Here is a 13,166-nt window from a genome sequence, read left to right as displayed (position 1 = left end):
AATAAACTAGCAACTTGGAAATACTTTTCAAGTAATTTACTATAATATGAAAACGTACTGTGCCTATAAGAAGCACAGAAAAAGTTATGACAGTTGAAAATTAATAAACTGAAAAGTTATAGCATCAAATCTTTGTAAAAAACACAATTTTAGCAAAGGATTGCTCCCATTAGCAAAGGATAACTAACCCTGATAGCAGAAAAAAAAAATAAAAAAAAAAAATAGAGAAATAAACGGTTTTTTTTTATCACAGTCAACTACAATCTCACAGTTTTGAAGACCCCTGAGTTCTGTAGAGATGAACCGGATCATGCAGGGAAGACAATAAACTTCTGACTGAATTTTTTGATGCGTAGCAAAAGCACCAAAAAGGTCCCTCCCCCTCACACATAACAGTGAGAGAGATCAGTAAACTGTCATAAATTAAATAAAACGACTGCCAAGTGGAAAAAAAATAGTGCCCAAAACATTTTTTCACCCAGTACCTCAGAAAATTAAACGATTTTACATGCCAGCAAAAAACGTTTAACATTAATAAATTGAGTGTTATTAAAAAGCCTGTTGCTAGTCCCTGCAAATTAGGCTAAAGTTTTATGCATACAGTATAATTCCAGTGAAGTGCCATTCCCCAGAATACTGAAGTGTAAAATATACATACATGACAGCCTGATAACCAGTTGCTGCTACTGCATTTAAGGCTGAGTTTACATTATATCGGTATGGCAGAATTTTCTCATCAATTCCATTGTCAGAAAATAATAAGCTGCTACATACCTCTTTGCAGATTAATCTGCCCGCTGTCCCCTGATCTGAAGTTTACCTCTCCTCAGATGGCCGAGAAACAGCAATATGATCTTAACTACTCCGGCTAAAATCATAGAAAAACTCAGGTAGATTCTTCTTCAAATTCTACCAGAGAAGGAATAACACACTCCGGTGCTATTATAAAATAACAAACTTTTGATTGAAGGTATGAAACTAAGTATAATCACCACAGTCCTCTCACACATCCTATCTATTCGTTGGGTGCAAGAGAATGACTGGTAATGGCAGTTAGGGGAGGAGCTATATAGCAGCTCTGCTGGGTGAATCCTCTTGCACTTCCTGTTGGGGAGGAGTTAATATCCCATAAGTAATGGATGATCCGTGGACTGGATACACTTAACAAGAGAAACAGTAAAGAAGGTAGAAATATATAACTGGGTGAGGCACATGTGATCCCTCTCAGTTATTGTGTCACCTCATTGTATTTATAAAGTTTGCCCTACATAAACTGAATGCCTTCAAACAGACTGAATGACAAATGAGAGTATAACCCTATGTTACTTCCTTTGGTTCTTTTGAATTTTGGCTGTCCGATCAATAGGGTTTACTTACTAGCGAGGAACCACTAAGAATAGTGCATTCTTTTGCAGATTCTAGAAAGGTGTGTGACATGAAGTTCCAGAGATCATTTCTTTGGAGGAAATGGTTGAGTTATACGCCAGTTACAGGCTAGAAACATGTTAAGGATATAAGTGACTTATTATGAAGGCTTGTTGGGAGGATTTATTGATATATTCTTTCCACAGGACTTTCAGTGATCACTTTGTAAAGAAGTGTGCTAAACTTCCCCTTTCTGTGCCATGGCCTCCTTGCTAACCTCAGTGGCTCCGGCCGACAAAAGCGCTCATTTTTTCAATAAGGTGAAGTTTCCACCTCTAAGCCAATAGCCATGCTAGCCACATGGGACTTTTCTATATGCTAGCATGGCTATTTATGGAAGTGCTATTTATTTTTAGTGATGTTAAATTCTAGTGTTTTTTAAACGCAAGTATTTACTATAACTTTAAGCACATATATTAATAAAATGGAAACTATAAATACTTTGGAAAAGTCTTAATCTGTATTAATATCCTTAAAAGCAGTGTTTTACTCGTAATCTATTTTATGCATATGAAAATGACTTTATTGAGCCTTTCAGACAGGATCCAGGGACTGGCACACCACTGACCAGCTTTTCTTTCTAAAAGAAATAGCAACAAGTTTCACGTGTATATTGGAAACGGCTGCATTATTTCATATTAATAATGCCACTGTGTGACGCCTGATTTGCACGTGTGTATTGTACTTAGGTTTCATAACGGAGAGGGATCACAGCACTTTTCCCATCCCAATATGACCCCAAGTGTCTTTACACACATACCGAGTAAAGAAAGCAGTGGATTTCTCAGAATTTATGTGGAAAAAAGTTCACCACCCCAGATCAAACCCTAAACATCTTTCCTAGCATGCGAGTTATAAATGTTGGTGATATGTCTATATCTATTCCTCTGATGTAGGGTGTTGCACATTGTGCTTAAAGGTGAAAGGACTGGAGTATCCTATCACATGGATTTAAAAAAAACTTAAATAAAGTTGTTAGAGAATACAAGTTCCTCCCAAAACTCCAACAATCATTTTTAAACCCTGGAATAAAACCCTGTACTGCATTCTTGTTCTTAAATAAGGAATTGTGAGGCCCTCTTCTTGCATTAGTACATACAGCAAAATGCATTCCCAAAACTCCAGCAATCATTTTTAAACCCTGGAATAAAACCCTGTACTCCATTCTTGTTCTGATAAGAATATGCTTCTCAACTTACATGTTGGAACCAAGGAAAAACTCTGCCTCTGGGATGATAGTGACTATCCACAATACTTAGCACAGTATCCAGCACCATGGAAATCCAGGCATGGGTGGGAAGAATGTCAGGCTGAATCTGAAATACAAAGTAAAAAAAGGTGACAAGGGGCAACACAAAAAAGGAACTCCCTGTATTAAAATCCATCTGCTATAATTATTGTACTCTGTTCATGAAGTGCAAACATATCATTAAGTGCTACATAACGTGAGACAGAAGAGCCCGACTTAAAGAGGCACTGTACTGTAAAAATTGTTTCCCCTGAATGTGTTCCCAATTACTTGTTACACCAGTTACAGAGAATTAAATGTACAAGAAATGGACAATTTATGTTTATTTCTCTATGTGAAATAACTGGTTTTGCTCAATATAACATCACCCACTGTTCTCAAGGACAATCCCATTTAAATGAGCTGAACCTAAAATCACCAAAAGACCTGCTTATGTTATCTCTCTCTATAAACAAACAACAATAATTGGGTATTAAAAATGTAAACTTATAGGTGGTGGGGTGTTCAATGAGCAAAACCAGAGGTTTCATTTAAAAGAATGTCTCTAATACTGCCCACTAGTAGGCTGATTTTTCTTGCTGTTTCCTTTTTAAAAAGCTTTTCTAAAGACTATAGTGCAGTATTAATATTTTCAGTGAAGTTAGTGGTTTCTCCGGGCAAAAGTAGCTATTTCAAATTACAAAATAAAGGCGAAGAAGCTGTTTGCAAACAATTTAATACACCCCAGCAGATAAAATGAATAATTATGAACACATTTAAGGAGAGAAAAATGTACAGTACAATGTTCCTTTAAGCATATTACAGGGGGCGGGGCCCATTTACTTTTTTTCCGCTACTGTTAAGATTTGTGACCCAACACTGAGCATATTTAGACATATCAATAAATTCATTAATTTAAAGCAGTATCTGAAATAAGTATATACAATGTAATCTGAAGCCAACGCTTTGTACAATGCTTCTAAATCCATTACAATGAATGGGGATTGAAAAGAAATAAAAGTAAAGCAAGACATAAAAATCACATGCTGAGTGTACCTCTGGGGCTCCATCAGCTTCGGAAGGCAGACTGCTTTCATATTTTGATACTGCAACGGCCAGGCCAGTCAATGCCAAAAGCGAGTTTCCCTTCACCACAGGGCTGTCTCTAATAAAAAGACAGTATGCAGAAAGAGAAATGAGCCATGCAGACATTGCTCAGCATCCTTATGAGATGTTATACTGCTGCCAACTTGATGATAACTGTATTATTTGTTTTAGAAACATAGTGCTTAAAACAGGCAATAGAAAACGGACTGACATGACACACAAACAAAGCATACACATAAATACACACACATATATATATATATATATATATATATATATATATATATATATTTAGACATTTATTTGCAAAGCGCTATATAGTTCTTGCAAGTGAGACACTCATTCCAAAATGTAGAAAAAGTCCAATGATATCCCCACATTTATTCAAAGGGGAAGCATCACTCACTGGACGTATAATACCAGTAATATATATATATATATATATATATATATATATATATATATATATATATATATATATATATATATATATATATATATATATATATATATAATCTGTCTTGGGCTACTTGCTTTTTTTCTATCTAGACATCCTCTCTTGGAAAACGTATATCCTCTGGGTTTTACTACCACTTATATGCTGATGATACTCAAACGTATCTTTCCTCGTCTGATATCTCTCCCTCTTTTCTCAACCAGATTACCAACTGTCTCTCTGCAATTTCCTCTTGGATATCTTTGTACTACCTCCAACTCAATCTGTCTAAAACTGAGCTGCTTCTGCTTCTCATGCCCCCTCTCCGAGACATCAAACACCTGACATTTCTCTTACAGTTGGAGACTCTATTCTCAACACCTCACATCAAGGTCACTGTTTTATGGTAAACACTTGACTCTGAACTCACACTCACTCCACATATTCAACCTCTTACCAAATCTTACACACAATTTCCAGAATTTCACCTTTCCTTACTCAAAAAAACTACAAAAATACTAAAATACTAATTCATTCCCTCATTTTGTCACATATTGAATACCGCAACCTATTTCTAAATGGCCTTACCAAACACCACCTCTCCCCCCTCTATCATATCATGAATACTTCAGCTAGACTCAGATACCTAAGTCGCCGATATACAGTCTTCTACACTGGCTCCCCATACACTCTAGAATGCAATTCATAGTATTAACCCTAACCAATAAAGCTCTCTTCAATCAACCTCTGACCTACGTCTCTCCACTCATATCTCTACATCCCTCTCTTGCTTCCAAGACTTCTCACATGCTGATCCTGTCCTCTAAAACTCTCTACACAGCTGCAAACATGTATAGCTTCAGATGCTCTTTGAAAACCCACCTATTTAGAGAGGCTTACCATCTCTAAACTGTTTTTCATCCTACCCAAAATAAATCTTACAAAACATGAGAAAAGAGCGGCACTTGTTAAAGCTCAAAATCTTTAATTTATTCGACATAAAAAAACAAAAATACAGGGGGCACATAACGTCCATCTTACGCGTTTCATGCTACACAGAGCACTTAGTCATAGATCTGGCTAAGCACTCTGTATAGCGTGAAATGCGTACGATGGATGTTATGTGCCTCCTGTTTTTATTTTATTCTGTCTAATAAATTGAAGATTTTGAGCTTTAACGAGTGCAGCTTTTTTCTCATGTGATGTATTATTGGCGGCTTGTTCCATCGCATGCTGCTGGCACCTCATAACCCAAAGCTTCAGTTTGGCCCTGTTCCTGTTATCTGTTGCCAGGATTTCTGTAAACCAAAATAAATCTTAAACTGCCTTGACTTACTGCTGCCACTACAATTTTATGTCTCTGCACCCTCAATCAATAGACTGTAAGCTCTTTGAAGCAGGATCCTCTTCCTCCTATGCTTCAGTCTGTTATGTTTTTGTATCACAAACCCTTATCATTGTATACCGCTATCTCTGTACCCGGCGCTACAGAATTTTTTGCAGCACCATACCAATAAATGATGATAATAATACTATTTGTGTGTCAGTTTCAGAGAAACTAGATTTGGATGGAGGAAAGGACCCTGCATTAGAAGGTCCTTCCTCAGAGGTAAATTCCAGGGTGGAAGAGATGACATCTTCACCAGATCTACGAACCAGATCCTGCGAGGCCACACAGGAGCTTTCTCCTGCTTGATACGAGCAATGACTCGTGGAAGGAGAGCAAACGGAGGAAACAGGTACGCTAAATTTAAGTTCCAAGGAACTGCCAGAGCCTCTATCAGAACGTCTTGAAGATCTCTTGACCTTGACACGTATTTTGGAAGTTTGGCGTTTTGATGAGACGCCATCAGATCCAACTCCGGAACCCCCCACTTGAGGGTTATCTTTGAGAACACTTCCGGATGGAAAGCACACTGGACAGGACCAGGGGCAATCCCTTCATGCTGATTTAGAATCAGTGGAAGACTTTTTGGTTTGCTTCCCCTTACTCCAAGGCTGACTGGATCTCCATGAGGTCTTGAATTGCTCTGGCTTAGAAGAGGAGGAGGAAGACTTCTGACCTTTGAAATTACGAAAGGAATGAAAATTAGAATTCTGGCGACCCTTAGGTCTATTCTTCTTGTCCTTAAGTAGAAAAGATCCCTTTCCACCCGTAATCTCAGAAATGATCTCCGCTAAACAGGGACCAAATAAAGTTTTACCCTTATAAGGTAAAGACAAAAGCTTGGATTTGGAAGTTACATCAGCTGACCAAGAGTTTAACCCCAAAGCTCTGTGAGCTAGGACCCCAAAGCTAGAAATTTGAGCACTCAGTCTAATCACTTACATGTTGGCATCACAGATAAGAGTGAAAAAGGGGTAGTGTACAAGCGCTAAGGTAATCCCCAAGCTGTATCCAAACAGAGATCCTAACCAACCTCCAAAAAATATGCACAAGTAGTAAGAAGTGAATACAGCGCCAACAAGAGGCCAAGGGATAAATATACTCACAGAGAGATAAAAGAAGATTATTTAATGAACCATGTTAAAATACATCAGTAATAAAAGACTATATATAAAAATGTAAAAAGCACATATAAATAAAATTACAAATACAGGAATATCTTACAGAAGCGGCTCAAAGGGCCAAAGCTGATAATTACAATAAAAACAGAGGTAATAACAGGTGATCAGTGTGAGTGGTACACCAGAATAAGAGTGTATACTAATAAAACAGAATTAGCCTAAGTACAACTATAGCAAGTGCATCAAGCAAAAAACTAATAAACAATAGTACAAACAATAGTGTTCAAAAGAATAGTGTTTCAAAAATAGTGTTCCAAAAAATAGAAAAATGCACTGCAGTGCAAAAAAAGGGGGGGTAGCAAAATAATTGTATAGATACGATCAAATAGTGAGTGAGTGCAAATAGATATAAAAATGATAGCTAATTAATCCAGTGAGGTTGAGATACAATTAAATAAAATACACAATATGCAATAACAGAAAAAATAAAATACACAATATGCAATAACATAAAAAATAATAAAATATAATCCAAAAAAAATGTGTTCAAAAAGTTGATCAACAAATGTTAGTGAAGAACAAAAATAAGTCAATCAAAACTAAAAAATTGAAAAAATGGGTGATGAAAAGCAAGGTGAAAGTGAGGAAATTGATTCCTTCCAATGTTAGTTACTTTAACAGATCCAAATTCCTGAGTGTGGTAGCTGAAGTAGCTGATTGGATCCTAGCACCTGTCAGCTGCTCCTATGGTATCCTCCTATGGTATCCTAAAAAGTGTCCCTGTAAAAAAAGAAATTCACAACATAGTGTATCCAATATGAGAATGAAGTAAAGATTAAAGTAATGCTTACCAATATGTCAACGCGTTTCTGCCCTCAAAAAAGGGCCTTTCTCAAGACTTTCTCAAGTCTTGTCTGGAACAGGAAACATTTTCACAGATGAGGGAGAATCATAAACTCTATTAAGTTTAGTTGACTTTTTAGGGTTGACAACGACAGAAGGTTCGGAGTCATCTAAGGTAGCGAGTACCTCCTTCAGAAGTAAACGGAGGTGTTCAAGTCTAAATCTAAAATTAACCTCTTTTAAATCAGTAAAACTTTCCATCCTAGATTCAGTATCTGAGATCTCACCTTCAGAAGCCACTGAAGTATCCCTGTCATCACATAACTGAGGGAGACTGGCTAACACTGTCTTTGCAAAGTCAGAAAAATATTTTTAGACTTTCTCTTCCTCTTACCAGAAACAGGAAAGGCTGACAAAGCTGCAGAAACCGCAGAAGTTATTTGCGCAGCAAAATACTCCGGTAAATAAACACCCCCTTGAGGATGTTGAGAGGAACCGCAGGGCACTGCATGTGAAACTGTTAAAGCTTGGAACATTTGAGGGGAAAGCTGAGGCATAGGCAGTACAACACTATCCTGAAAGACAGAAGGCTCTGAGAGATTAATCTCATCTTTCAATAATAAAGTTTTATTTAGACAAGACTTGCAAAACTGCACAGGAGGAATCACATTTGCATCCAAGCAAAACAAACATTTTTTCAAAGGAATCACTATGTTCTGTCCATTACTATGAATAAATTGGTTCCACAAAAAAGAGAAAAATACATATGAGAGTACTGGATTAGAGATATATGTAAACTGTTTAATATTTGCAGCAAAAGAAAACAGGCAGTAAGAAGCACTGGAATACCTCAGGTCTGCTAAAGGGCTTACCACATCCTGACAACAGTAAGTTGAAAGTCCAGGATCTCCTATGATAAGAGCAGGACCGGAAACAAGATCTTCGAAGCAGGGACTGAAATAGACCTCACACACACTGCTACTAAACCCGCTGTACTCAGAGATCCAAAAGCGGAAGTGCGGAGGAACGGTCATGTGACCGCAACTAAAATCAACTGCGCCACAGATCAAAAACGGCACGCAAGGGAGAAAAATGTAAAAATAACGGAAACTTTTCTGTCCCCATCCTAATAAAATTGCCTCCAATGAAATTAAAATCTCTCAAGAAGTCCAGACTCTTATTAAAATCCACCTCCCAGTTCACCATAAAGTGAAATAAAAATGTTAGCCTTATCCGGTCAGCCTCATAAGCCACCTCAACATAATGCAGTGCCCTATAGTCTATAATCCTAATAAGGAATAAAGGAAGTCCCAATATTTCTGTCACCCTCTCACCTAGAAGGAAAGCACTTACCTATGGATCCTGCCGTCAGGCAGGGAATGGCATCTAAGGTGTGGCAGAGTCTTTCACGTCTACCAGTGACCTGTAGAAAAAGAGAGAACAGAGTAACCATCTCTGGCTTTCTATAACAGGGGTAACAATAATGTTAGAAGTAAAGCAAAGACAACCTGGCCGTCTAGACCCCAATCCTTGCTTGCAGGGAAAAGTACCCATAAAAGGATTAAATCTTCTCAGACACTCCTCTTCACCATTCCCCCGATCACAGAGGCAAAGAATGACATGGGGTTATGGGTAACGGAAGTGACACTTAACAGCTCTGCTGTGGTGCTCTTTGCCTCCTTCTGCTGGCCAGGAGTTGAATATCCCACAAGTAATTTGAAAGAAGTCGTGGACTCTCCATGCCGTAGGAAACAAAAATATATACTCCCTTATTTTAACAGGAACATATTTTTTTCTCTCTCAGTAATATTTAAATGTCATAAGTGATTGTAATTATTACTAAATAAATTCTTATCATATAAAGAAACCCGGCTATGATTACAGAGGACAATCTATAATAAGTTAGATAACATCTGTGTTTTCCCTAATTTTGTCCCTGACACGTGTTTTGTTGTAATCCTTTTTCTTAAAAAGAGTTTAGAACTTTGGAAGCTATAAATGCCACATTTCTATTGATGACAACACTAAAAAAAAATCCAGCTGATCTGCCAGGAACCATCAGTTTCACACAAAGGGATGTTGAGAACATTTTTAAAAACATTACTAAACAAAACTATATAAATATATATATTTTGTGTGTACCCCACCCCTACAGACCTTTACTCTGAAGTATTGTCAAGTGACTCCGCTTTCCCTATCATATGTTGATAAAGAAACAGACACCTAGATTACGAGTTTTGCGTTGTGGCAATTTCAGCATAAAAGCAGGAACACACTATATATATATATATATATATATATATATATATATATATATATATATATATAGCTATACCACAAGCATTTTACCCTGTAAACGTAACGTCAATCCTGCACTCAAAAAAATTACGTTTTTGCGTGGGATTCCCATAGCGCCGGTATTACAGGTTGGGCGGTGAGGCTAAAATGCTTGCGTTACAGCCTATACCGACACAGTCCATACCGCTCTGAGAGCAGTAGTTATCTGAGAGCAGTAGTTATGGATTTTGTGTAACAATAATGTTTGACAAAACTAGTTTTTACAAAGTACACTAACACCCCTATTAAACCATAAACCGAGGCCCTCCCGCATCGCAAACACTAAATTAAACATATTAATCCCTAATCTGCCGCCCACCCACATTGCCAACACTATTTAAATATATTAACCCCAATTCCCCCGCACCCTGACATCGCCACCACTATAATAAAGTTATTAACCCCTATTCCGCCGCCCCCCCGACATCGCCGCCACTAATAAAAGCTATTAACCCCTATTCTGCCACTAAAAGATATTAACCCCTAAACCTCTACCCTCCCACATCTCTGCCACTAAATAAACCTATTAACCCCTAAACCGCCGGCCCCCCACATCGCAAAACACTAAATTAAACTATTAACCCCTAGACCTAACAACCCCCAACTTTAAATTAAAATTACAATATAACTCAATTTAAATAAATAAAAACTTATCTGTGAAATAAATATAAACCTAACATTAAGGTATAAATTAACCTAACATAACTAATCTAATAAAAAAAAAAATACTACCAATTAAAATATCTAAATTACAAATTTAAAAAAACCTAACACTACGAAATAAATGAAAAAAATCTAAATTACAACTAAAAAAAAACAAATCCTACAAAAAAACAGAATTTATGTTTACCTGATAAATTACTTTCTCCAACGGTGTGTCCGGTCCACGGCGTCATCCTTACTTGTGGGATATTCTCTTCCCCAACAGGAAATGGCAAAGAGCCCAGCAAAGCTGGTCACATGATCCCTCCTAGGCTCCGCCTACCCCAGTCATTCGACCGACGTTAAGGAGGAATATTTGCATAGGAGAAACCATATGATACCGTGGTGACTGTAGTTAAAGAAAATAAATTATCAGACCTGATTAAAAAACCAGGGCGGGCCGTGGACCGGACACACCGTTGGAGAAAGTAATTTATCAGGTAAACATAAATTCTGTTTTCTCCAACATAGGTGTGTCCGGTCCACGGCGTCATCCTTACTTGTGGGAACCAATACCAAAGCTTTAGGACACGGATGATGGGAGGGAGCAAATCAGGTCACCTAGATGGAAGGCACCACGGCTTGCAAAACCTTTCTCCCAAAAATAGCCTCAGAAGAAGCAAAAGTATCAAACTTGTAAAATTTGGTAAAAGTGTGCAGTGAAGACCAAGTCGCTGCCCTACATATCTGATCAACAGAAGCCTCGTTCTTGAAGGCCCATGTGGAAGCCACAGCCCTAGTGGAATGAGCTGTGATTCTTTCGGGAGGCTGCCGTCCGGCAGTCTCGTAAGCCAATCTGATGATGCTTTTAATCCAAAAAGAGAGAGAGGTAGAAGTTGCTTTTTGACCTCTCCTTTTACCGGAATAAACAACAAACAAGGAAGATGTTTGTCTAAAATCCTTTGTAGCATCTAAATAGAATTTTAGAGCGCGAACAACATCCAAATTGTGCAACAAACGTTCCTTCTTCGAAACTGGTTTCGGACACAGAGAAGGTACGATAATCTCCTGGTTAATGTTTTTGTTAGAAACAACTTTTGGAAGAAAACCAGGTTTAGTACGTAAAACCACCTTATCTGCATGGAACACCAGATAAGGAGGAGAACACTGCAGAGCAGATAATTCTGAAACTCTTCTAGCAGAAGAAATTGCAACCAAAAACAAAACTTTCCAAGATAATAACTTAATATCAACGGAATGTAAGGGTTCAAACGGAACCCCCTGAAGAACTGAAAGAACTAAGTTGAGACTCCAAGGAGGAGTCAAAGGTTTGTAAACAGGCTTGATTCTAACCAGAGCCTGAACAAAGGCTTGAACATCTGGCACAGCTGCCAGCTTTTTGTGAAGTAACACAGACAAGGCAGAAATCTGTCCCTTCAGGGAACTTGCAGATAATCCTTTTTCCAATCCTTCTTGAAGGAAGGATAGAATCTTAGGAATCTTAACCTTGTCCCAAGGGAATCCTTTAGATTCACACCAACAGATATATTTTTTCCAAATTTTGTGGTAAATCTTTCTAGTTACAGGCTTTCTGGCCTGAACAAGAGTATCGATAACAGAATCTGAGAACCCTCGCTTCGATAAGATCAAGCGTTCAATCTCCAAGCAGTCAGCTGGAGTGAGACCAGATTCGGATGTTCGAACGGACCTTGAACAAGAAGGTCTCGTCTCAAAGGTAGCTTCCATGGTGGAGCCGATGACATATTCACCAGATCTGCATACCAAGTCCTGCGTGGCCACGCAGGAGCTATCAAGATCACCGATGCCCTTTCCTGATTGATCCTGGCTACCAGCCTGGGGATGAGAGGAAACGGCGGGAATACATAAGCTAGTTTGAAGGTCCAAGGTGCTACTAGTGCATCCACTAGAGCCGCCTTGGGATCCCTGGATCTGGACCCGTAGCAAGGAACTTTGAAGTTCTGACGAGAGGCCATCAGATCCATGTCTGGAATGCCCCACAGTTGAGTGACTTGGGCAAAGATTTCCGGATGGAGTTCCCACTCCCCCGGATGCAATGTCTGACGACTCAGAAAATCCGCTTCCCAATTTTCCACTCCTGGGATGTGGATAGCAGACAGGTGGCAGGAGTGAGACTCCGCCCATAGAATGATTTTGGTCACTTCTTCCATCGCCAGGGAACTCCTTGTTCCCCCCTGATGGTTGATGTACGCAACAGTTGTCATGTTGTCTGATTGAAACCGTATGAACTTGGCCCTCGCTAGCTGAGGCCAAGCCTTGAGAGCATTGAATATCGCTCTCAGTTCCAGAATATTTATCGGTAGAAGAGATTCTTCCCGAGACCAAAGACCCTGAGCTTTCAGGGATCCCCAGACCGCGCCCCAGCCCATCAGACTGGCGTCGGTCGTGACAATGACCCACTCTGGTCTGCGGAAGGTCATCCCTTGTGACAGGTTGTCCAGGGACAGCCACCAACGGAGTGAGTCTCTGGTCCTCTGATTTACTTGTATCCTCGGAGACAAGTTTGTATAGTCCCCATTCCACTGACTGAGCATGCACAGTTGTAATGGTCTTAGATGAATGCGCGCAAAAGGAACTATGTCCATTGCCGCTACCATCAAA

General features: G+C 38.8%; 1 protein-coding gene across 1 annotated transcript in view; it reads right to left on the bottom strand.

Annotated features, from left to right (window-relative positions):
* Nucleotides 1–13,166, bottom strand: part of FOCAD (focadhesin) — a 1,237,844-nt gene that overhangs the window by 269,349 nt on the left and 955,329 nt on the right. Inside the window, 2 exon segments of the mRNA XM_053702659.1 lie at nucleotides 2,625–2,741; nucleotides 3,710–3,818. Of these exon segments, the coding sequence (XP_053558634.1) occupies nucleotides 2,625–2,741; nucleotides 3,710–3,818 (226 nt within the window).

This window comes from Bombina bombina, chromosome 2 (assembly GCF_027579735.1).
Source record: "Bombina bombina isolate aBomBom1 chromosome 2, aBomBom1.pri, whole genome shotgun sequence".
Taxonomy (NCBI): Eukaryota; Metazoa; Chordata; class Amphibia; order Anura; family Bombinatoridae; genus Bombina; species Bombina bombina.
This window is presented reverse-complemented; position numbering and strand designations above follow the sequence as displayed.